General features: G+C 41.7%; 1 protein-coding gene across 1 annotated transcript in view; it reads left to right on the forward strand.

Annotated features, from left to right (window-relative positions):
* The window catches only part of PTCHD1 (patched domain containing 1), a 57,896-nt gene extending 38,061 nt beyond the window's left edge, over positions 1-19,835 (forward strand). The window contains exon 3 of the mRNA XM_004283076.3: positions 10,448-19,835. Coding sequence (XP_004283124.1) covers positions 10,448-12,102 — 1,655 coding nt within the window. The 3' untranslated portion in view covers positions 12,103-19,835. The remainder of the gene's footprint in view (positions 1-10,447) is intronic.
* Positions 19,836-26,898: the final 7,063 nt, after the last annotated feature.

A 26,898-nucleotide genomic window follows, 5' to 3' on the forward strand; every position in this document is an offset into this window, starting at 1 on the left:
AGAACGATATGGTAAACGTACGAGAACTCTGAAGCCAACAAGTGAGACATAAATAAGAAGGTAACTTTTTCCTGTCTTTGCTATGAACTCAGGAGAACGTTTTAAAATGATAGTGTGAGAATCCCACTATGTTCTCTCTTGGAGGCTGCAGGAACTTCCTGATAGAGATAATTGTCAACGTAAAGCTGTAGTGGTCATAACATAATGTCAGTTGCTCTGTCCATCTGATTTTGAAGGTGCCATGCCCAGCAAACCTGATGGCAGAGTTCTTGTGGGCCAAGGATTCAGTTAGCTTCCCCCTCTTCTTTGGCAACTTCTCATCAATCCCTTTAGCAAAATTAAAATGTCATTTGGAATCAGATGCTGACATGACAAATGAAGTGCCATTTCTCATTGGCTGAGGAAAAACTATGGTGGAGTTCATTAGTATGCCTTGTGTCCTGTTTGGGGGTAGTAGAAAAGAAAGGAATTTACTCGGGAAATCTCAGCTGCATGATGGTTAAATGATAACGTGCGGGGCTGGCGGAGCCACAGAACTACGTGCGGCCTTCCATGCTCTGCGGCCTGTGGGAACTGAAACCCAGGCAATAAACACATACTAGCAGCCTTGGTGGAAAAGTGGGGCACTGTGCGGAGACCGAGCATGCTGCGCAATTACCAGATCGGTTTACTCATCACTGCCGAACTCAGCACAGGAGAGGCTGCCATACTTCCTCCGGAACTCAGTCTGTTGAGATGGCAGCATCACTTGCCTCTCTAAGATAACCCCAAGACGATGTGGGTCAGCTGTGGAATACAGGGCGGTTCCTTGAGGCGTGAGTAAGGACTGGTTAGGAGGAGCTTCCACGGAGGCCTGAGTCAAGATTTCAATTAAAATGTTCTGCTCATGATTAGTCAGATGCTTGGGGGGTTGTTTTGTTTGTTTGTTCGTTAGCTTTCCATTTTAAAAATAGTGTATTTTTTAATGTGATTGTTTTTGTGGGAGGAAGATAAATGGGGATAAGGGTTTATGGGAAACTGAAGGGAGACAGGTTCTTAAGGGGAAGAAAAAAGGATGTCAGGGATAGAAAAGGGACTATCATTCCTGGTTTTATGACACTCTTAAGTAGTTACCAGTGAGCTCAGAGAATGATACAATATTTAAAACTTCCTGAAAATGAACTGCATTCATAAAACAAAATTTCAATATTTAGAGGTCCTTAAAATTAATTTTTAAGTAAAACTAAACAGTAATATTCAAAACTTCTTCAAATTAATTTCACTATAAGTAAAATGAAATTAAATATTCAAAACTTCTTGAATTTTATTAAGTAAAATAAATTACAATATTTAAAATTTCTTAAAACTGATTTTTGTACTTTTTTAAGTTTTAAATATTGTAAGTAGAAGTCAACATAAAAAGGAATACAGCAGGTAGTGCTGGTGTGGGGAGGGATGTAAGAGATGGAAAGATGCTGTTAGCAAGGGAGACCCAGTATCAGTGAACTTCACATGAATTCAATTCAGAAAAATCTGGCATTTGTCGTGAAAGAGATCAAGCGCCACAGTGCCCCATACACCCTTGCTCGTAATTTGTGAGGAATGTTACATGCATTGATTTGATGGTAGTTTTCCCTGCTGACAGTCAGTAGGCAACCTTTCTGTACATTTTCAGCTCAAAGAGATCTCAAATTACTTAGTCACAACATGAAAGGAAGCTACGCATTTTAGTAGCTAAGGCCCATTTGCAATAAATACTTTGCATCACGTAACGGATGCTTAACATGCTCGTAAAGCCAACAGCGTCCGGATTTAGGATAGTTGCCCTTCTGTATTTCTCAGATAAACTCTTCGTTCTCAGATTTGATTGTAAAATGGAATATAAGCCAGAGCATGCTCATAAATGCCGCTGCATTCAGGACCAATGTTTAATTCTGGTTTTTTGATGACCAGTCCTAAAATGCCAATAAATATTTCAAATGACCAAGAAGAAATGCAGTGCAAAGCGTTTTGCACTATGAGTCAATAAACTTGTCCAGTTTCTAAACTAAGCAGATTTAAGCAAAACTTCTTGATTTTCTGTGATACTAATATACGATCAAATAAAACTTTTAAAAATATATGGCCTCCTTTAGAAGGAAAAGTATCTTAGAAAAAGTCTCTTTTTCCTTTCCAGACATTTCCTTGGCCGACAATAGGTCTATAATGTGATAAACAATTATAGGTTTAAAATTCAACAAACTAAACAGTCTCAGTGTGATGCCAGTCACATAAGGCCAGACCCAGCCAAATGCCAAAATGGCAGTAGATTTAGAATGGAAAATTTTAAGACCATGTGTGTCAAGCAGTATTAACCTGACAAAATTCCAGAATAGGAAAGAATTTGGATAAACTCTGAGAGTTCACCATAATGGGATGTGACTGTGTGTTTCTAGCCAAGACGGTACGTGACATCTCTGGCAATAAGAATATATCCTACACAGATGAATCATTTTGGCAATGATGTAAGCATAGATACATCAGGATTTAGAATGTTTTTAATCAGTGTCATGCATATTAGACAACCCCACTTCTGCCAAAACCCCTGTCCATATGAGTCAGATCAGTTTATTTAGAGCTGAAATTCTTAAAGGTCTACAGTATCATAAATGCTCATTGACATTTTTTAGTTGTTATAATTTGGAGAGGAGTTTATTTCATCCATACCCCTTATGCGTAACGTAATAGCCTTTCTTTCCAAACTATGTTAACACCAGGTATTGAGGTACCTGAACTGCCATTTGTAAACATCTCACACTCATCATGTTAATCCGTTATGGAATTTCCTTTAAAGGATGAGGATTTACAACGTTGCCCTGCAGTTGGGTATGATTTAAGAAATTGGCACAGGTTTTGCACATGCAAGCTCTCCTTACAGGCTTAATATTTCCACAGCTTTGCTGATCAGACAAAAATCAGGAAAGGAATGGAATGCTGGAGAATATAGAAGGCAACAGAAGGAAGGTTTTCTTCCTTCTTCATCTGGCAGGTTTGGTGCCTCATGTACATTCTGTACAGCTAAAAGGGGAGAAGTGAAGTTGCGGTGAAAGATACTTTGGATATTACTTTCTATGTGGTAATCTAATTTATAAGGGTTGCTTTGCATTTATTAAGATACAAGAGACTCAGAGCCCAGATGAGACGAAAACTTTCCTTCAAGAAAAATATTCTTCAAGCCCTTTCACATGTTTGGGATTTTGAGACAGTCTAATGTCAGATCCAGGGTTCCCTCTTCCTTCTACCTTATCCAGCCAGGCCACTCAAATTCAAGGATAGGAAAGGAAGAAAGGATGTGATTAAGTGTTAGGAGGAGGCTAATAGCAAGGATGTTTGGCTTCGTTCAGGTTTCTAAGATTATCTATATTTAGCAGAAACCAGAAGATCAGGCTCAGTTCTATGAGAATTGGTTCTTATTTGCTGCCACCTAGAATCTGACGCAGTATACGGAGCTCAGGCTTATAAAGAGGTAAAAGTTCCTGTGCAAGAAATTTCGTTCTAACGGAGAAATCGGAACTCTTAATTATCTTGGCTCTAAACTTAAGCAAACCTGCAAAGTTTTGCTGTCCTGATGAGTATTCTGGTATATTTCTAAAGTCATGAGAAATGTGGGAGGGAAAAATCAGCCAGATAATAATAAAATACAAAATTGTCAATATTCAACCATTTTTCACCTACAAAATTGGTACCAATATCTGACCATTTTTGAACGACAAAAGTGGTCATTTCTTATGGCTCAACCTACTACGTTATCGTAGAAGTCCATTATTTGCAACAATAGGACAATCTACATGATGGAGTAGAAGTATGCTAGAATGCTGTGGAAATACTCTGCTTAGATAGAAATCACTAAAAGGTTCAGTAGTTTCTAGAAAAATAATTGATTCATAGGGGTTTTGTTGTTCCCACTGTTGTTTACATCTGATTTGAAATAAGAGAGTAATTTTTCAAAGTTTTTCCTGAATAGCTTTTTTCTAATGACCTGTGCTCATTGTGGGACTAATTTACAAGGCTACTGTGTAATCAAGTTTTGTGGCTAGTTAACGGCTTTTTATTCTTATGCTCCACCACTCCTTACAGTAAGGGGTGGGTGGGGAAAAATAGGTTTGAGGGGATGGATCAAACACGTTTTATTGTTCTATCCTTAACCATAAAGGAAGACAAGAACGGGACTAGGGGCACAGTCCGGGAGGGCAGAGCCCAGTTAGACAGAGGAATGCAAGGGTGCTTCATCTCTGACCCAGGTCTCTTGGGTATCCTCTGGGTGGTCTAGCCAACTAGTATAGGAAATAGGAGAGTGGCCAATTCCATGAAGGTCTGGCAGCTGGAAGCAACAGCTGGAAGGACATTGAGCTGGTTAAAAAAAAAAAAAGACCATGAGGAGAGACACCTAGTTTGTTGTTGCATTTGGATTAGCATCTCAGAAAGTCACTGCTGGGGCCCGGCAGTGTTGACCACATGGGTCTACAGTAGCTCACAACGCAAGCAGATTCATAGTCATTGTCAAGGATACCCTGCATCTCACCTAGGCTACTTCACCAGCCAAGAACCAAAGTGTAGATGGAACCTAAGGGAGGGATTCTAGCCCCTTCTCTGCACTGACTGGTGTAGCAGCACTAACATTTCTCTTCCTCACCAGTAAAATAAATTTCATATCAACTTACTAGTCATCTTGTGTGTGTGTGTACGCATGGGTGTGTGTATGTGGGTACATGTGTGTGTGTCTCTGTGTAATCTGGGTGCATAATACATATTATATATCACATTACCTATATTATATATCATATGTAATATGATATATTATGCAGTAAGTTCATGTTTATATACATTTTTATGTGTTTATAACCTTACATATATTGTTTAAATGTCTGACTAGAAATACTATATATTTCTCTCTATATTACATAGTATATATTCACACATTTTATATGTAAATATATAAAATGTGTTTGAATAAGATATGCCACATATACATATATTTATATATTACATATGTCTTCTATATGAAGAGATATTACACAATGACCATAGCATATATTATGGGCCACAGTTGTACACACTGATTTTATATAGTGCATGTGCGCGTGTATACACACACACAGAGTATGTAAATACTTTATCTTAAAACAAGGAAGAGCTATTAGCCAATTCATTTCTTGGACTCTTATTTGCACCTCTCGAATGAAGCAAAATCATTTCTCAGATTAAAACCCAATGCTGTGATTAGAATTACCAAAATGTGACAAGCCTCTGGTAGAAAGAGTAAGATGTGTATATTCGCCCTGATGTGAGCATCTGTCTTAACTTAAACAGAGTACACCTTTACTCTCACTCTTAACTGTCAGACAAAACAGGCTGTGATAAACCAAACAGTTCAGCGTAGAAAGTAAATGTTCGTAACAGGCAAAGTGTAAATGCAACCCAATTAATGAACTTCTCCCTTAAAACAGATGTTACTCAGGCCAGACATATATACACTTTAAATTTCTTCTCAGAAAAACAAAAATCATGAATTTATGTGGATGTCATGGAAGGAAAAGCTTTCTATAAACATGAGCTACTTAGTGAAACTTGTCTAAGAATAAAATATGTTTTAAGCAGATTTTTCTCATGCATTCATTATACTCCATGGATTTTCTAGAAGAATGTAGTGATTTTATTTCCATATATGAAATCTGGCACTGGCCAGGCATGCTATAAACGGCTTCAGTGTCTCCTGATATTAAATGTTTTCCCATTGAAACTGGAAGCCATCTCATTTTACCTCCTCCATCTTCTTAGTTATTCCTTACTTTTAAGAACTCAGGATGAGGAAATCCTGCTAGGATTAAAGGATTTAAATGTGAGCCTCCGCGCTGTGGTTCTGTGTGCTGGGGAAGGCAGGAGAATCTGGGCCTGAAGAAAAATCTGCCTTACAAAGTCCAAATGTACAAAGTAGATCGATTTGCCTGTGATATTCATTGGCCAAAAAAATAAATAAACAAATCACCCAGACTGCCTCTGATAGCAAAACCATTAAATACGTTTAAAATATAAGTGACTTTATGAACAACTTTCCGGAAGTGTATCTACTGGGTAAAGTTAGGTTAACTCTCAACTATTCACTTGTCGATTCCTACGTCGGTGGATTGTAAACAATCCCAAAGGCTTTGGTCAGGTCCCAGAAAAGAGTCTGGGTGAGAGTGAGATTTAATCTGTGAGTATTCCTGACACTCACCCTAAGTGACTGGAGGATTTTCCACCATTAGTGTTATTTATCATCTGTGCTGCCTTGTCTCTTCATTGCCTCCAAAGCCTGCAAGTTAACTGCACAGAAAGATAGAAAATTCTTTGGAAAAGAAGAAAAATGATTAGCCTAAATCCTTCGGTATTTGACTTTACTAGATGAAAATCCCAAAGACTACTGCTAATAAAATTTAAATTGCACTCCTGGTATAAACTGTATCTGAACACTGGTGAAGAGCTCTACTGTCCTTATCCCAGGGCCTGGCTAAAAGCCTGCGCTGCCACAGAGCATTCACTCATGAATAATCAGAACTTGGACCTGTGTGTGTGTCTTGACACACTGATAGGCATGTGTTCCTATGCACGTAACTATACAGACATGCGATGAACCAAAACAAACATCTTGAATGTGCTTTTCAAAGACTAAGTGAATACTTTAAAAGCTTCTTTATCTTCAGAATTTGATAGAATCAGTATGTATTGTTTAGCAGTTCCCTCTGGCAATTCATCAGCCTTAACCACTGTGGCTGTAAGAGAGGGAGCGCGCTAGGATGCTGGTCAGTTCCTGGCAGGCTCACTACCACGCAGCAGTCTTTGACTTCCAGGTCTCAGGCTGCCCCAGGTCTTGGACCTGCCCCTTGGATGATGAGCCCAGGCTCCCATTACGTGCAGGGCTTCTGGTCACCAAGGGCTAAATCTATTTGTTGACACTAAAGAAAGGAGGCAGCTGCTGAGAGAGGAAAGTGAAGAGGAACAGAATGTACCAAAATCTTTCTTCCCTGCCTTTCCTTGGTTTTCATTGGCCCAGTTTCTGAAATGGATGTAAAAACAAAGACCTGGGCTGGCTGGAGGAAAAACTGGGAAGGAGTTAGTCTCTGTGAGATCCTCCTTACCTATGATTTCCTCTGCACTCCCTCCCCATCTCCGTTCTCTGTCCCATTCCCCAGACCAAAGGGAAGCTGCTTCAGTAGACACACTATTCCAGAGGGGGCTGCATTTAAAAGAATACCCTTGAAGGCCAAACCACAGGGAATTCAGTTATGATGATGGGCAGAGCAGACATTCTCGGGGGGCAGAGCATTCCTCATGTCCTACGGCTCTTGGAACATGTCTCCCCTTGAGTCCAGGCCAGAAAATAGGGGCTCCACAGTTCCGCTTTCCATTAGGGTAATAGACCAACCTCTTCAACATAAACACCCAGCTGTGAATCAGGTCTGGTGCCAGCTAGGCAGTCCAGGCTATTCATCCCTGGGAGGCGCCCGCAGCTATGTTGGCAGTCATCTCTCCCTTGACTGACTGAGCTTCAGTAAGGAGGCCCAGTTATGGTGTTAGCGGTTGTCCCTGAAATCCAAAGAGCTCTTTGAAGACAGTGCACAACTGCCATTTGGAGTTTAGGGTGTAGGCATCTGCTAGAGGGGTGTGGCTTGAGAATCAAGAATCTAGCCTATCAGGAATGAAGGTGGGGGCCTTTGCAGGCCAGGCCACCAATGACTAGCAACGAACGCTGAGTGATCAGGTAAAACAGATTCTTGCTCAGGGCTTCCTCTTCTGGCCTCTATCTGTATGCACACCCCTGCAGCAAGAGGAATGAAGGAGAAGCATAAGCCCCTATGAATAAAATCAGAATCCTCTGGAACTGCCCCCAGAACCAAGAACATGTGATGTGCAAGAAGAGTCAGGACTCAACAAAAATGATCAAACTACAGAAGGATACGGCATTTAAAATGCAGCAACAGATCTCAAGAGACAGGCGAACAGCTTACGTCCACCTCTCCTTGAGTTTGATTATTTTCATTCTGGACCCTCAAATGCCTTATTCTTTTCACCTAATAGCTCTGTTAACTCAAAGTCCTTTCCTCGATTAGCTTCTAAGATCATCCAACAGCAAGGTAAGAAAAGGATTCTTACTGTATTTTCCAACAAGAGTCAGGGTCAGATAATATCATTAGAAAACATCACACCAATTGTAAAAAAGGACTGCAAAACAGATTTAATTCAAATCCTACTATATGAGTAATTCTAATTCTGCTCTCTGCATCTTTATTTTCTTACCATATTTAATGACTCAGTACCAAAGCCCTGTTTTAAAACTTTTTTTTTCTTTCTAGCAAGAAAACACATAAAATTCCATTTGCCATTTTCAGTGAAACTCTAAAGTGTGTTTTGCCCACCAGAACTTATTCTACATGGCCCCAGACAAAATGGTCAGTATTGTTTCCCCAGGATGCAGATGCCTCGGAAGTACTTTTTTTACCCTCATTTCAAGGGATCAGTTATTTTTTTATTTTATTTTATTTTCGCGGTATGCGGGCCTCTCACTGTTGTGGCCTCTCCCGTTGTGGAGCACAGGCTCCGGACGCGCAGGCTCAGCGGCCATGGCTCACGGGCCCAGCCGCTCCGTGGCATGTGGGATCCTCCCGGACCGGGGCACGAACCCGTGTCCCCTGCATCGGCAGGCGGACTCTCAACCACTGCACCACCAGGAAAGCCCGGGATCAGTTATTTTAATCAACGATCAGCTGGTCCTTCCTGAGAACACAGTGGCAACAAACTCAATAAATAGTTTGCCCTGGTAAGACTAGACATTAACTATCTAAAACATAATTAACAACAGTATGCCAGTCAACGAGTGCACTTTTTACTTCATGTCTGGGGAGTTTAGGTGCCTCCAATTGAATAGGGGCCACGGTGCTAGTTATCAAATTGACAGTCTTGACCTGACCTCTAAAAGTGGCTGTAAAGCAGTGCCTAGTAAATTAAGATAGATGCCAAATCTCTCTGAGGAAACAGGCCTACATCGTGACTATGAAATGGGCATTCGGGTTTGAGGCCAAGACTTCACAATACATATATAAATACCAGCCTGGGCACGAGGGAAGACAAGCGCTCAATGACTGAACACAAGGTAACAGTGACTCACTTTACTCAGTATTACGATTGGCTGGAGATTTTAAATTCATTTTTAAAAACCAGACTATTGTACCACAGGGTAAAGATTTTATTCTCCTCAGTAATGGGATTGACTATGCCAAGATGTAGAAGCAGAAAATGAGATCTGCCGATCTCAGTGCCAAGACAGGGGCGATAGAAAGCCACAACAGGTCACTTTGTGGGTCTTTTCAATGTTGCAGTGGCCTGGAAACCTGGGGAGGCCCGTCCAGGAAATGTCTGGCTCCAACTAGGAAAGATGGGAGAAGTTCAACTAGATCTGGTTTTAGGCAGTAGAATAAAGTCAAAACGGGCACTTACTGTACCTGTGCTGTTCCAAGGTTACTGGAATACTAACCAAGGAGCCAAAGGCACTAAGTAGTTCAGGAGAGAGGTTACTGGTCTGGCCCGGTCCCTCAGAGGCCACTGCCAAAGAGTGCAGAGAAGCCAGCAGAGTCACCGCCTGCTTGCGACGCCATCCATAAACAACCAAAACGGGTCAGACATCCCTGAAGACAAGAGACACGCCACAAACTTGCAACCTGAATTTTCATTTTTATCCACTGAGTTCATATGAATCTTGTTCCTTCTTCCATCCTTCCTGTTCACTGAAACTTGTCCCTACTTATTTTGCTTCCCTCTGTTTCGCAGATTTATTGCTTCCTGCATTGATATTTGGGGAAGAAGCAAAAAGAGGCTGTGATTTAGGTTCCTGTGAAGGCTCAGATTAAATACAGTGCTTCTTTCTCCCTAAAGCCTTCTACTTGGCCAAACTTAAATGAGGTGATGAGCCGTTAACTCAGAACCCTCTGCCCACCGCCTTAGTCTGTGCTGACCTCCAGCCAGACTTGTGGGGATGACAAGCAAAATGACGAGTGGCCAGGCATCCTCTCTGGAGTGTTCCACCAACCAAGGCAAACAAATACTCCGCAAACTGCACCAACAACCCTAAACTATCAATGTGCATAATCCCCAAAAGACACAGGCACACGTCTACTCAGATTTTTATAGGCAAAAGTCCACCCAGCTTTCTTGAGCCAGAAGGAAGCCATGAAGATCTCAGCTCCTCTATCTTCCCTCTATCCCTTAACATTTATGATTCACTAAAACACGAGTTTCTCTCTCCACAGGAGAAATCAGTGACATTTACTGTCACCTGTCACCCCTAGGACGGGTTATATTTCCTTTGACCCAGTAGTTCCCCAGGACCAAGGTGTTTCCCCTCTTTAGAGAGATTAGCCTTTAAAATTTTTGATCTGGTCTTTTTCTGCCCCCTCAGGTCATGGATTATATGGGACTTTTGAAATGTTATCCTCCTGGAGGAAAACTAGAGAAGACCAACACGTTAAAGAGAGAACTGCAGCAGTCTATGCAGACTCCATGCTCTCCTTTTCTCTCACCACTGCCATGTACCTGGTCACCTTTGGCATAGGGGCCAGCCCTTTCACGAACATTGAGGCAGCCAGGATTTTCTGCTGCAATTCCTGTATCGCAATCTTCTTCAACTACCTCTATGTACTCTCGTTTTATGGTTCCAGCCTGGTATTCACTGGCTACATAGAAAACAATTACCAGCATAGTATCTTCTGTAGGAAAGTCCCAAAGCCCGAGGCATTGCAGGAGAAGCCCGCATGGTACAGGTTTCTCCTGACGGCCAGGTTCAGCGAGGACACAACTGACGGCGAGGAAGCGAACACTTACGAGAGTCACCTATTGGTATGTTTCCTCAAACGCTATTACTGTGACTGGATAACCAACACCTATGTCAAGCCTTTTGTAGTTCTCTTTTACCTTATTTATATTTCCTTTGCCTTAATGGGCTATCTGCAGGTCAGTGAAGGGTCAGACCTTAGTAACATCGTAGCAACGGCGACACAAACCATTGAGTACACTACTGCCCAGCAAAAGTACTTTAGCAACTACAGTCCGGTGATTGGGTTTTACATATACGAGTCTATAGAATACTGGAACACTAGTGTCCAAGAAGACGTGCTAGAATACACCAAGGGGTTTGTGCGAATATCCTGGTTTGAGAGCTATTTAAATTACCTTCGGAAACTCAACGTGACCACTGGCTTGCCTAAGAAAAATTTCACAGACATGTTGAGAAATTCCTTCCTGAAAGCCCCCCAATTTTCACATTTTCAAGAGGACATCATCTTCTCTAAAAAGTACAATGATGAGGTTGATGTAGTGGCCTCCAGAATGTTTTTGGTGGCCAAGACCATGGAAACGAACAGAGAAGAACTCTATGATCTCCTGGAGACCCTGAGGAGACTTTCTGTCACCTCCAAGGTGAAGTTCATCGTCTTCAATCCGTCCTTCGTGTACATGGATCGATACGCCTCCTCTCTGGGAGCCCCCCTGCACAACTCCTGCATCAGTGCTTTGTTCCTGCTCTTCTTCTCGGCATTCCTGGTGGCAGATTCTCTGATTAATGTCTGGCTCACTCTAACGGTTGTGTCCGTGGAGTTTGGAGTTATAGGTTTCATGACATTATGGAAAGTAGAACTGGACTGCATCTCTGTGCTATGCTTAATTTACGGAATTAACTACACAATCGACAACTGTGCTCCACTATTATCCACCTTTGTTCTGGGCAAGGATTTCACAAGAACGAAGTGGGTAAAAAATGCCCTGGAAGTGCATGGGGTAGCTATTTTACAGAGTTACCTCTGCTATCTTGTTGGTCTGATTCCTCTTGCAGCTGTGCCTTCAAATCTGACCTGTACACTGTTCAGGTGCTTGTTTTTAATAGCATTTGTCACCTTCTTTCACTGCTTTGCCATTTTACCTGTGATACTGACTTTCCTGCCACCCTCTAAGAAAAAAAGGAAAGAGAAGAAAAATCCTGAAAATCAGGAGGAAATTGAGTGTGTAGAAATGGTGGATATCGATAGTACCAGAGTGGTTGACCAAATTACAACAGTGTGATAGCGTCTGCTTGTTATATTTTCACCCTAGGTCTTATCAAGAGCAAAGGGATGATGTTAATGGAAACAAATTGAAAGTTGTTCTTTGGTTTTTAAGAATAAGAAATAGGCATCGCCAAAAAAAAGTAAAGGACAAGGTGGGGAAATGGGCATTGCATATTTTCAATCTTTAAAACGAAAGGTTGTCATCAGAGAAAATTTACACACACACACACACACACACACACACACACACACCCTAGGAGACTCATAGTCTCTTAAACTAAGATCAAATAAGCAAAAGCTTATTAGCAAGCAGAATCCTCTTCTACTCACACTGCAGATGTTGCTGGTATTGTGACAAAAACCTCCTGATTGAAAGGTCAGCTGCCAAGGCAGAAATAGCTTCGAGCGTCGCTCAAACAGTAAAGCTTCCAGAACTTCTGCAGAGCGGCAGCTCCAAGCAGCGTCTGTGGTTTAAGGTCAAAGGTCTTTGCCGTCTCATCTATCCCCCCAACACCCCAAGGGGATGTTTGTGAAAGTTCTGGCCACCAAAAGCAAGCCAGAACCTCAGAAACAGACACATGGCGGAATGGCCATCACCCATGGACTGAAACTGAGTCACCTCTAAACTCACCCGGGTGAGGCAGTTTTGTTGTCCAGAATGAATTTATCATACGCCCCACCCACCCACCATCAATATACTTTTAACATCGGTATGGTTTGGTTAATATACCTTTAAACCAATGACAGCTCCAGCAATGCAGAGTTAAGGCAATTCTATTTTGGTATATCTCGTTGCTTGTCACCAAATGGATCTGCTTCATTACTTACAGCTCTTGGCAAGAGGCTCTGAGTACCCAAAACCACAGAGCCAAACCGAAATACCTGGCATGATGAAGGAAAAGCAGGTGTCTACTTGAACCCAGAGATAGTATTTCCATTTTGACAAAAAAAAAAAAAAAAGGCCAGCTGGTACAGCTGTTTGCGGTTTGGCCCTACATGCATTTTTTTTTTTTTTGCATGGATGCCCAGAAATAACATCTGCCCACACATAGCTGAGGAAGGAGAAATGAACACTGACATGGTTATCTGCCACAGCTTCCCACTTGTAGTGCCAGTCTGCCTTTGCTCAGGAGACATGCTTGCTCAGAGATACAGAGAAGAAAAGTCCTGAAACTTTGTAAGTCCTGAAACTGAGAACTTCAGGCAGACATAAAGGGCTGAAAGTGAGATAAATGGAAATGACTGGAAGATGTAATCACCACCATAAATCTATCAACGATGACAGTCAAGCTTTCCTGCTAACCTGGCTGCACTTTCATCTTCCTGGTCCCCACGCCCCCCCACCTTCGTTGGTACCCCTCTACTTCCTTGCACGGCCCTTCTGTACATTATCGAGCCTAGATGTTTATACTGTTGACTTGCAGTATCTACAGGATCTAAACAGAAATGGTTTGATCTGAAGAGGCTGTGTATGTTGCCCCCGACCCCTGCATTTCTTTAAGTCTATAAAAATGAAGCTAAAACCTGGTCACACTTGAGGTAAATGTCTACAGTACTTTTCCCTTTTAGAGACGTAGCTTATTTAGACATCTGTAGTGGTAAGCATTTCCCCAAAGCACCTTACCTTTCCGGACCTTAGCGGATGTACTGTGCAACTTCCCCATCCCCTGCAGCGGAGGAAACTGAGACCTAGGAGAATAAAGTGACTCACCCAGGGTCACACCACTGGAGGGTTTCCATCATTTTAGCATGCCTAAGACAGGGCAGGCCAATTTTAGATCTTCTCATAAGAGGGCTACTACTCCCTTCAAAGTACATTTCCAAGGAAGAAACATAGGACTTATTGGCCATAAGGCAGACTTTTTTTTAATGTCTGGGTAATGTTTGGGATTTAGGTTTACCATTGTCTTTCCAGACAGCAAAAATTCCCAAATGATTCAGATGTAACTACACCAAGTGCAAACCTGTGCTTTCTATTTCATGTACTGTTGTTCACACAGTTCTAAATATATGTGCAGGGGATCATAGCTAGTGCATTACACACTTGTTCAAGCTCTCCTGCAAACACACTAAGTGATCATACCAATGTGTTATGCACTCAACTAGAAGATAATGAGCTTTAATCTAAGGACAAATGCAATCCTCGAAAAAGGGCAAGTTCGCATAATAGATCTGCGATCAATTCTCTCTCCAAGGGGCCTGCAACTAGGCTATCATTGATAAAACACAGCTGAAGAGGGGATTGGTTTTATTCTTAAATCATATGTTGCTAAATCATTTTCTGAAGAGCGTGTTCTAAATCAGCCATTGATTTAGTGCCAGCCACGTGGAGCACCTTGGGTTACAGTGACTCCACAAAACTGATACAACACATACCAATTAAGCAGATTTTGTTGAGAATTTAACCATTCAGTTTGGTCAACCAGAATGACTTATGTGGAACTTTATTTTATGACAGATAGTAGTTTTCCCTCTTGATTGGGTCTCTGCACACCTTGGGATATTGTATTTTTAAATGAAGGGCATTTTCAAACTTGTCAACTTCTCTTTTCAGCACTTGAAATCTAAGCTTATGGAATTCTGACTGTGGAATGAATGAATTATTTTGGGGGGAGTCTGCATGCCAAGATTGACTACTTATTATTTATTGTTAGATCATTATTACTTATTTGTTAATATTCATTATTAATAATTGCTCTGATAGCATTGGTTTAGCCCCACCATGGAAAAGACATTTTGAAAATAGGTCAGAATCACATCCCCCCAAAATTTAAGTCTTTACTTCATGAAGTTTTACTTTTTCAATTGCTATAAAGAGGGAAGGAACAATCCTAGCAAACACTTGCAAAAGTTTTATTTTTCAATTAATTCCAACCAAGACATTAATGTCCACTTTACCAAAGAAACTTATTTGGTTGGTTTTGAGTTCGTATTTATTGTTTGTTTACCAAAGAAAATATTCCATTCATCAAAAATATTTCCCCTGCTCAACTAAAAAAAAAAAAAAACTGTGATATTGGGCTTTCTTGGCCATTCATAAAGAAAAAAAGAAAAGTCAGGGTAAGGGTGATATTCTCTCATTGAGTTAAACTCAACAGAAGATGTAAATTCACAAGAAGCTTGGGGTTTGCAAGAAAGAAAATGACACTTGAAATAGGGCATTATTGTTAAGTCCTATAGCAATGGCCCAATGAATAGCATGAGGGCTCCTCGGGCTAAAAGGAGCATATTTGTTGCACAGAAAAAATAAGATAATCGCTGATGAAACTCCTTCGCCATTGTTCCAGCTCATAAGCTTTGTTTGGGGTTTGGGGCGGTTTTAGGTTTTGGGGTTTTGCTTTGCTTTGGTTTGTGACATTTGTTTGTGTTTGCTCCTACCTTTTCTACCATTTCTACCCCCTCAATTTTCAGGCAAAAGTGAGCTAATCAGATGCCATCCTCCATGGCTACAGTTATTTGTGCAAATATGCTGCTCCGAACAAGGCCCTTGATAACCCTTTTATTTTAACCAACCACCACCCAATTGTTCTAAGTGGCATTCTGGGACCATGACATCACTTTCCTCCAGCCCCAGCAATGGAGCGTGGCTGTGTCTATCTCAAGAACGAGTGGGCTGGGCAGCCGCCCTGGGGGTGTGGCATGAGTCAGAGCCTCTTGGACACAAATGATATCCTCCTTATAATGGCTTTTTATTCCTTCGGATCCTATTAAAGTAGCCCTGCAGCTTATAGTAGTGTTTGATCTCTGTGAATCTCTGTTTTCTCATCTGTAAAATGGCGATAATAACAGTAACTATCTTTCAATTCAGCAAATACTTACTGAGTGCCTAATATCACCCAGATACTGTTCTAGAGACTGGGGACAGCAGTAAACAAATCACATAAAAAAAAATCTGCCCTCGAGAGCCTACATTTGAGTGATATTGTGGGTTTACTGTAAGGATTAACATGAGAAGATGTTCAGAGAGCACTCATGGCAAGGCCTGGCATAGAGAAGGAACTCAAGACATTATTATTTGTAATTTGTCCATCCCACACAGTAGCACTAGAGCTCAGGATGGAAAGCTACAGAGAAGCAGATTTGTGCAGATCAGAGCCCAGGATTAGGGCTATGTAAAAACGCAGTTGTCCTGGTCATTTTAAGACATTCAAAATTTGGCTGGATCATCACTTAGTGGAGTGAGTGTGAAGGTGGCACAAGCCCTAGATGGTGGAGTTGGATTGTAATCCTTGAAAGAAAGGGATTACAGGTAGTTGGGAATGGAGTGGGGAGGGGAGGGCGCTTATTTCATTACTATGCCCGGCTTGTCTGAAGACATTTGAACATTCCTTTGGGGTAATTTGCTTTTAAGTCTGTGCTACATAAAAAGCACCAGGTATTTAAAGACAAAGTTCCTATTTTTTTAAAGCATGGTAAATCTGCAACACGAAGGAAAATATTAAATTAGTACTACCAGATTCTCTGGCAAAGAACTGAGAATGGCTTCAGCCAACACATTGCAGAGTACCTCCCCGTGGTGGTTACAACTGTTTATTTCTGTTTCATGCCAGTCCAGGAGAAAGCAAAGAGGAAAGTGAATGAGCTAAAATCCATTCACCTGAATAGGCAGTGTCAGGCTGTCCTCCCCAGCCCGCCTCTCACCTGCCCCCCTTCTGCCCAGGTGATGTGTTTGAAGTCCTCTGATATCTGTGAGGGCACCATGCAAGGAAGAGGAAGCGAGGTGAGCAGACAGCTATGGCCTGTGTGTCAATTTTCAGGTTAGATTAAAATGAGCACGGCAAAGGTTTGGAGGAGCCGACCCGGGGAAAGAAGGTTTCTTTTCAAAGTACAAAGAAAGCAATGTCTACCAAGGAGGCGACCCACAGAGGGCCCTTGGTGGAAGGAATGCTGTTCCTGTGGGACACGCCAGCCTCTTCCCCCTCCAGAATGTTGACACCAGATGAACCGTTGGATAGAATTAAGCTTACCCTTCTGTTTTTCACTTAGGAAAATGGAAACCTGCAGAAGTGAAATTACACGCACAGAGCCAGTTAGAAGCAGATACAGGACTATGATTGAAGTCTCCTAGCTCCTAGCCTCAGTCCTTTCTCCATTCTGCCACTTTACTGCCAAATTCTATGTGTCTAAATCACGGGCTCTTAACCTGGGGGCCATGAATGAGTTGGTGGGAGGGCGGGACTCTGAACTCCTTAGAATTGAATTATACGCAAAAATGTGTCTATATGTTCCATATGTGCATTTTCCTAAAGAGAGTTCATAGTTGTCATCAGGTTTCCAAAGAGGTCTGCGACCCCAAAAGGGTGAAGAACAACTGTCCTCAATTAATAAAGACCTCATTGGGAGTGTGATCCTAGTGTCCTCATTTTGGCTAAAGGGCAATCAACAATTTCTCAACCATCTTTTCTCCAAGGAGCCAAAACTGCTTCTAGGTACTGGTCTCTTCATGCCCAGCCAAGTGCCTACTACTCTTCCTTTATTCCTCATTCACTCATTTATTTAATCTGCAAACGTGTTTTCATTGTCCAATCTATGTTCTAGCACCAGTTAAACACACTCTCCAGGGCGAGACTGGGGAAAGGACCCCTCTGCATCATGCTCTTATTGGCAGAAAGAATACTAGGCCGCTACCACATACTTACTGTTGCAACAAAGGAATATATAGCCTCAGAGTTACAGTAACCACTCCCCACACATAGACACACACAGAGGGGGCAGCCAGCAAAGGTGACATGTGGACGTGGGCCCTGTTAAAGAAGAAGCAGCAGAGCAGCCTATTTCCAAGCTTTACAGGTCTATGCTTGTGGCAGCAGCATGCCATCCTTGAAGGGGTGCTCCCAAGTCATCTCTATTCAAGAGAGGGAGAGAATGTGTCTCATTCATCTCGGTAATACTTGTAGTGAACACATAGGAAATCACGGCCATGGACATATGGTTACATTTAAGGACAGATGTGTCTTGGACACAGATATACAAATTGAAGCCCAGTTCTCTTGACTCCCAACCATCAGCTAGATATCGTAGACATGGATGGAGGAAGCTAGAGAATAAACGACTCTACGTGTACCTGTTAGTTGTGCTTCCTCTGGCATAACTTGAGGCACAAGGAATGTACCTGGGTTGTCCTAAGGGTAAGGCTGGGGAAGCACTGCTTAGCCCTCCCTGAAGCACAAAGGAGGCACGGGTGACTGAACAGTGCCATTTACAGAACCCTCTGCCCAGCCGTGAAAAGGGAAGCCTTCTGTTGAGGTGGAGGGATATCAGCCCCACTTTGTAGCATGTGATATGAAGTTTGAAGACTCTGCTCACTGAGATCTATAAAGTGCTTCGTTTAATTCCCACAAAATGGCAAAGACTCGGCCCATTCCTATTACCCACCCATTCCAGGCTCATCCTGGGGAAAACCCATACGATTCTCTTTGGCAAAACAATGTACTTAATTTCCAGGGTGAAACTTCAACATGTCTGGCTCAGACTTTCACATCTTTATTCTTTAAATTAACATTCTGCCAGAACTGCTTTTGCCCCCTTCCAGAATCACCAAGGCAAATTCCATGATGCCTCCCAGGACCATAGGTGACTGGCCAAAATTGGTAACGACCCATTAGCGCTGCTTCACACACACACACACACACACACACACACACACACACACACACACACACACACACACACACACACACACACACACACACACACACACACACACACACACACACACACACCAGGCACACATAATGCATGTACACTCACACCTATAACACATGTACACACATAAGTACATACATGCACATGCACACTGCCTTTTACAACATACCTGACACATTTGAGGCACATTAAAATGCTTTAGTAGGCCCAGCCCTGTGGTTCGGTGGGATTTGGCAAGCCAAAGGCTTCAGCTATCTGTAGGGAACCATAAAAAATATTATCTTCCCCTTTTATATGTTTCCTGTGCGTGAGCATGTCTGAGACCAGCCATATAATACACTTTAAGAAAAAGAAACCTGAGGAAGTGAATGTTTCTTGGAATTTACAAAGTGCTAACAGCTTTCTAGTGGAAAACTGCATTTGATGGAATTTTTCTAAGTCACAGGTGAGAACAGCAGTGACCCCAAACCACAGAGATCTCTCCCAAAGTCTGGAATTGTGGAAATTTACCTAGAATTTTTGCTTTGCAATCCAGCCAAGGAGAAAAGGAGTGGAGAGGAAGGAAGAAGTACATACGGGGTGGTCGCTTCGCTTTGCCAACTCCCAGTCTTAAGAAGGAGTGGGCATTTGCCGTTTATCTGCAGCATTAGTTTGATGGGAAAGCCAGTACCTTTCATCCATGTCAAGGAAAGGAGGTGCCACCCAGGGAAGCCTAGTGATAAGAAACATCAGTTTGGGAGAAAAGTCACACAAGTAACAGAAAGAACTATCCAACACCAGAAACTTACAGCCACCCCACAACACACACACACACACACACACACACACACACACACACACACACAAACACAGGGAGTAGACATTAAGAGAAGTTGGGGAGGGGCTTCCCTGGTGGCGCAGTGGTTGAGAGTCCGCCTGCCGATGCAGGGGACACGGGTTCGTGCCCCGGTCTGGGAAGATCCCACATGCCGCGGAGCGGCTGGGCCCGTGAGCCATGGCCGCTGAGCCTGTGCGTCCGGAGCCTGTGCTCCGCAACGGGAGAGGCCACAACAGTGAGAGGCCCGTGTACCGCAAAAAAAAAAAAAAAAAAAAAAAAAAAAAGAAGTTGGTGAGAGGAGCCCTAGTGCAGTTCCTAAGATTTAGAGTGTGGCAGGAAAAAAGGTAATTATTGGGAAGGTGAAATGAATCAAATTTGTGTGCAATGAGTAGAAACATGAGCTGAGAATAATGCAGTTGTTCAGGAATCTCCATAAGATAAAAGATATGGAGCCTGAATCTATACTTTTTAAATAAAAGGACCCCACATTTTCTTTTGAATTCTCAATCCATAATTCCTCCTTAGTAACTTTATGAAACACACTCAGGTTCTATTTTTATTGTCTATGATCCCATAATTCACCCGCCCACAGTTACGTATTCACACTCCAGTTAGATTCTGTGAGCAGAGTTGTTGAATGCTAGGCCCAAACAAGGACAGTTTCAACTTGGGTTTAATAATTCCTTGGCCAAATTTCTCTCATTCCTCTAAATGTGCAGATGTTTCAAAGCTATAAAAAGGATGTCTAGATAGCCAATGCATTTTTTTAACATCAAAGGTAACTCCTGCCAACAATGATTAACAATGAAGTAGTCATAACAGCTAAACGTTCCTTTAGCAGTCCAACTTCAGTGGGTGACAAAAGGGAAGAGAATCTATATCAAGCATTTAGTGATGCTGGGAAAGATACTCACCCTAGACATAAAATAGTTTAGAGAGCAAAATGTGGTCCCTCTCTTATTGTCACAGCTAATGAAAGAAGTTCCTGAAATTGCATATTATTCTGTAAAGGTTTGGGCTAAATCACAATGAATTTTAAAGTTGTATCCATGGCAATTGATCTGAAGATTACATCTTGTCAGTCAGATTAATCACTAAATTCAGCCTTCAGAAGTCTTATCTGTTTCTTCAACAGAGACCCCAGTGTTACCTTGTGTTTCCCACTATTTTAGTTGGGTTTCTTCACAACAGGAAAGTAGGTGATTCTGAAAGTAATAAATTACTTTTAAACTAAAGAGGAATATTCAAATCCTAGAGCACATTATTAGTTCAGCTTGGTCAGGTTTGAGACAGATAAGCATCAAACCCTACTGGGAAAAATACCACAGTTGCAACCCGCGCTTGACAAACTGTGAGTCACACCACTTTGATCTGTGGCAGGCAACACCTGCTCAGGTAGAATTAATTGAAAACTTGCCCAGAAAAATTTCCCACAAAGAGTTAAAACACTTGTCTATCAAGGAGAATTAACCAACTCTATTTTTTACCTAAAGTCAAGGCATGTTAAAGATGTTTAAAGAAAATCAGGAATAAAAAATGACCAACTCCTTCAGGAAACAGAAAATGATGTCCTATATTCTGTAGCACTTGAGTTCCTCTGACACCTAAAATATGTATTTACGTCATCTCACACCTACACAAAAACAAAATCAGCAGGGAAAACCATCCCACTGATGATTGGCAATCCCACAGTTCCTCTCCATCTGACCAGCTTTCACCAGAGGGCAATACTTTAGGCTTACACAAGGAACTTATAGGCTGTAGCAGCCGCCGAGCCACTTAGCACACTAAACCTGGGAAATGCCTCATGCCAAATACACTGAGGCCTTAGCTGACTATCCTTTCATATTAAAACCCCATCTTCCAATAAAGCATCCTGTTTTCAATCTTGAGAGCAAATTCCAAGGGTAAAGAAGATTTCAAACTTATTGCTTTCACTTTTTCATACAGGTTTCTAATCTTCTGATAGACACCACCAAAGAGAGAAATGGCAGTGGGCCAGGGAAATATCTTCAGTTTTACTTTTTTTCCCTTTCCTTTCTTTTTTACATTCAGATATTTCAGTGCTTTTTAAAAGCAGTTAGTATGTGTTCTTTGTTGTCGTTTTTTTTTTCCAAATGAGCAATCAAAGAAGTTTATATGACTTAATGTCTTACAGATAGAGGTTTGGGTTTTTTGTTTAGCAGCAGATGTCATTTAATTAAAACCCTGCATATTGGTGCCTTCTTTGGCTTTAATGGTCACAGTGTTACATCTCTGTCTCTGGAGAAAGAAAAGAAAAACACATTTCCTGGCCTCAGTTTAATATATGATCACAAACAGTCGAATAAAACTGTAGCAGGAAGAATCCTATGTACCTACATGCCTGGGCTCAAAGGAAGTCAACAGAGGCCAAAGAAAAATATAAATTTGGTCTCTCTTTTCCATAGAATTCTGATCTCCCACAGGCATTTAGAGTTGAGAAGGAAACGCTCGGTGTAGGTCAACACCTACATGGAGAGGGAGCAGAAAAGCCTGCGAGGGGAGTGACAAAGCAGTATATATGCGTGCAGTGTCAAATCAGTGGTTGCGGGGTGTGGTGGGGGTTCATTTGAGTTGATTTCACAGGGCTAACTGAATGGATGCATGATTTCACCATCACAAAGAAAGTTTGAATCCAAAATTATATGTCACAGGTACCAAATTACAATATTGATCTTGTAAAAATGTAAAGGATTGGAATGATTTCAAATTTTCTCTCAATAGTTCTGAGCTGGGAATAGCAAAGAAGTTGCACTCATACTCCTGTCTGTTAAAGTCCTTATTTAGCCCATTTCCATGGAAACTGAAATCAGATCTCTCTCTCTCCCTCTCTGCCCCCACCCCCTTTGTTTCTCTCTCTCTCTCTCTTTGTCTCTCTCTGTCTCTGTCTCTCACACCACCCACATACACACACACACACACACACACACACACACACACACACACACACGGGAAAAAAGCTGTCTAGAGTTTGGTGGGTGCCTGTGTGTGTGTGTAAACATCCACAGGCTAATTTCTGTGTGGACACTCTCTCATCAGTAGTAACTCTCCAACAAATGGAATAAAGGCCAGAAGGGCTTCCTTTTTCAGAAGCCAACCTGTAATGCAGATAAAAAAACTTAGGTCAGAAAACCAGGCCTTGACTAGCAAATCCTTGAAGAATTCCACTTCACAACTGCATGTTCAATTAATTTAGTTAACTAACTTGGAAATATTTTATGGCAGGAAGACATACATAAGAACTAAATTTAATCCCTTGGATTTTTGCCACTTTGCTCTACTCTCAAGCATCAACATTTCCCTAAATAGCCCAGAAAATAAGGACCAAGGGAAAAGCGAACATGAATGAGCTCATTTTCATATTTCAACATATACTTAGTTAAGTTTCAATCCTAATGGCAAAATACGTTCACATTCCAGACTTATGCAGATATTTAGTAAATGATTCCATCTTAGTCCAAATCTCCCTTAAAAATAGACCAACACTCAAGCTGCTGCCTATAAAAGGGCACTGCTAAAACTTTCAGTAAGGTTGGAAGAAGAACGAATACTGCCCCTCTCCATACTCCTGCGATGATGTCATCAGGCAACCTGGATGCCTTCAATACATGGACAATTTCTGATAGGGGAAATATTTTACTTTCCATTTCTGTCTTTGTTCCATAGGAAAAGATAAAAACGGGATTTCTTTTTAAAGAATTTCACTTAAAAATGAATTGTAGATGATCATTTTGGAGCTCAAAGTAGATTCTTTTACCACACCCCTCAGTAAAGGTGGTGAGTTCTGTAACTCATGAAGTATTTTAGCTTTTGCTGGAATCCAAAGCAGGATGGAAAGCTGTATGTTTTAGCAAAGATCAACAGGGCATCAGGACAAAAGTCATGTTAGATATTAAACATGAGACTTCTCTTTTCAACCTCACTGCACCACATTCTCATTTGTGTTTATACTTGAATGGGTGGTCTTACACAGGGATGAGGGGGCTGACAGTCTGTAATCAAAACCTGGGGGGAGGGGGAGGCAAAGATTTTAAAATGGAAAAGTCATTTCTTAGGATTAAAAAAATAATCAAGAGTGAGGGTTGGAAAAACTAAAAATTCTCATCACCAAGGCATGACTCAAGATGCCAGGCCCCTCCCTCTTGGGAGCAAGTGTTATCTTCCCCAGGGTATTATGTTGAGATGACATTTCATCATCTACATGAAAATCTTCATTTCTGCAGAAGGCATCACTGATTCACAAGAATATTAAAAAATTCCCTTGAGTCATAGCACTTAACTCACCAAACTCAAGAGGATCCACTGAGAGGGAGCCCTAAACGAATGTGCAATAAATACTTATCACAGCAGCTTGAACAGGAACGCGGATGTGGAATCTGTAAGAATGTTGAGTCCCATGAACTGGAGGTCATTAAATGAAAGATCCCAGGCTGTTATATCTGTCTGCATTTATATGAATTAAGAAATGTGAGGTTGTTGGCAAAGGGTCCCACTTAATCTTTCGCTTTTGTTGACCGTGTATTGTAGAAAAATGACAAAAAAAAAAAGAAAAAACCCTAATGTTGTTAACAGGCCTTGCCAATTGACCTCCCATGGTTAAAACGCAAATTTTAGAAAGAATCAGTACTACTGAATAATTTTTATAAATAGACATACTGAATCCAATGCTTAAACTTGAAATAACTATAGTGTGGTAGTCTGAGATTTGTACCCCTGCATGCCTCTCATGAACGCAAAAAGAATATCCTCTCCACCCCTTACTCTTTTACTGTTTTAGATGTTCCAGAAATATCCCTAGACTTGAGCCATTGTGGCTCAGATACTCCCCAAACAAACTTTTGCAAGTGTAAGCACTCAGGGGTTCCACTAAAGCTTCCAGACGAATTGTACCCTAAAAGTTATAGAATTATGCATCAACAGCTAGAGGACACAATTATAAGCTGAAATATTGTGACACACTGTGTAATGCCACACTATCAATGCAATGTTCAGTAAACGTATATCTTTTTGTCATTTTGTATTTATTTATACAGAATTAAAAATAAAGCACAGGACTAAAACCAAATATGTGTGTGTCCCTTTTACTTCACTTTGATGATGACAAAGGGAAAGCAACAAGCACCACTGCAAAAATGCTTGGCCATCACACAGCATTAAAAATAAGGAGATGCCAAGTTGAACATTTATTAATATGTGATCTGCCAATCAAGAATCTTCTTTGTCTTGGTATTATAACTCAAGAATTTTTCAGAATGTAGTTCATAAGTGCCTTCCATTCTGCTGTTGGCATAAAAATGAGGGGGATGAGTGTCTTAGGCTGGTTCTTCCCCAGAATTAGACCCAGAGACAAGGATGTGGGTACAAGTCATTTATTTAGGAGGTGATTCCAGGAGCACCAGCAAGGGAGAGGGAAAGTGATATAGGGAAGGAAGATAAGAGGGGATATGTAAATGAACCGTTACCTCTCTGGGCAACTGGGACTCAATCCCACTGGAGAGTTCTGGGAGATAGTTGTGGAAAATGTGCCAGAATTGTTCCACCTGAGAAATGAGGAAGCTGAGGGATTTACCTTACAACTGCCATCAGACACTGGAGTGCAGGTGTTCTCTGTAGATGCTGTTGGCATACACTAAAATAGTGAGTGTCAAAGGATATGGACAGAGCACCAGTAATGTCTGCTACAAGGAGGAACATTCTTCAAGATACACACAGATAATGAACAATCTTATTTAATTCTCTGAGACATCATGGGTGTTGAAGCTGTAGTGCCATAAGCCAGGACTCAAGGCAGGCAAACTGAGGCCTAGTTAAGGTCTCCAGCAGAGTTAACACCACCAAGGGAAAACTAAAAACTGGTCAAGGATATGGAAGAACTAAGGCTATAGGCACGGTCAACACAGATAAAGATCATGGCCCATAAGGTGCCATGGCAGCTAGGTCATCGTGAAGTATGAACAAAATAAAAAAACCAGATGACTCGAGAAAAACCAGGTCTTCAGTGTTCGGACCAAGAAGAGTTCCAATTCTAGGTTTACCTTTGTGTACACAAGAAGCTTCATATCCAGTGGTGTGCTGAAAAACTTTAACAACTGGCTTTCTGGGCAAGTGGGCGGGGTGGGGGGCGGGCATAGCCAATTTCAAGCTATTCACAGTTTAGTAACTAGCTCAAAAATTCCTAAAAATTTAATAATTGTCTCACAAGCTAGCATGAGCCGGCTCCAGCACACCACTGCCTATTGCTCTCCACCCAACATCCAGCCACCGTTTGAGGTTTGAAGGGCTAAGGGCGAACCACTAGAACATATCCAGATCCTAATATGAGAGGTTATCCTGTAACTACCTCAGTACCTTTGTGGGTAGAAGACACTATTGATTTGGGTTTCGGGGTTACTCAGTGGAAACTGCCCTCTTGGTACGCTCTGATTCCCCTTCATTGTTATCTTCCTTAGAGCCTTTGAAGCCCTTTGTGTCTGAAATTAAGATGCTGGCAGAAGTGCCTCTGGGTCAGACCGTGGCAGTCCTTTATTCCCACCTGCACATGGGCATCTATAATGTATTTATTTCATTCCATGTCTGTTCCAATAGCTTGTTCCCTAACATTTGCACCATGTATTTATAAGAAAATCAAACTATAGTCATATCCAAAAGCAGAAGAACCTGGGACTGGCATGAGTACTTAACTTAATGAACTCTTACTGCCACAACCCTGTGCATAGCCCTCTTCTGGATATTGTACTTGATGCAGATTGTATCTGCCCCAAACCATGAACAAAATGTTGCACATGCAATTCAACTGAGAGACATGTTCAGTTCACACAACATCTAGCTTCTACCTCACGGAGAGGACAGTGATTCCTGTCTCTCCCCCATCAGTCACTGTCAACTTAAAAGCTTTTGCACAGCAAAGGAAACCATAAACAAAACAAAAAGACAGCCCACAGACTGGGAGAAAATATCTGCAAACAATGGTACCAACAAGGGATTAATTTCCAAAATATACAAACAGCTTATACAGCTTAATATCAAAAAAAACACAACCCAATCAAAAAATGGGCAGGGCTTCCCTGGTGGCACAGTGGTTGGGAGTCCACCTGCCGATGCAAGGGACACGGGTTCATGCCCTGGTCCGGGAAGACCCCACATGCCGCGGAGCGGCTGTGCCCGTGAGCCATGGCCGCTGAGCCTGCGCGTCCAGAGCCTGTGCTCCGCAACAGGAGAGGCCACAACAGTGAGAGACCCGCATACCGCAAAAAAAAAAAGAAAAAAAAATGGGCAGAAGACCTAAATACACATTTCTCCAAAGAAGACATACAAGTGGGCAACAGGCAC

This window comes from Orcinus orca, chromosome X, assembly GCF_937001465.1.
Source record: "Orcinus orca chromosome X, mOrcOrc1.1, whole genome shotgun sequence".
In the NCBI taxonomy this organism is placed as follows: Eukaryota; Metazoa; Chordata; class Mammalia; order Artiodactyla; family Delphinidae; genus Orcinus; species Orcinus orca.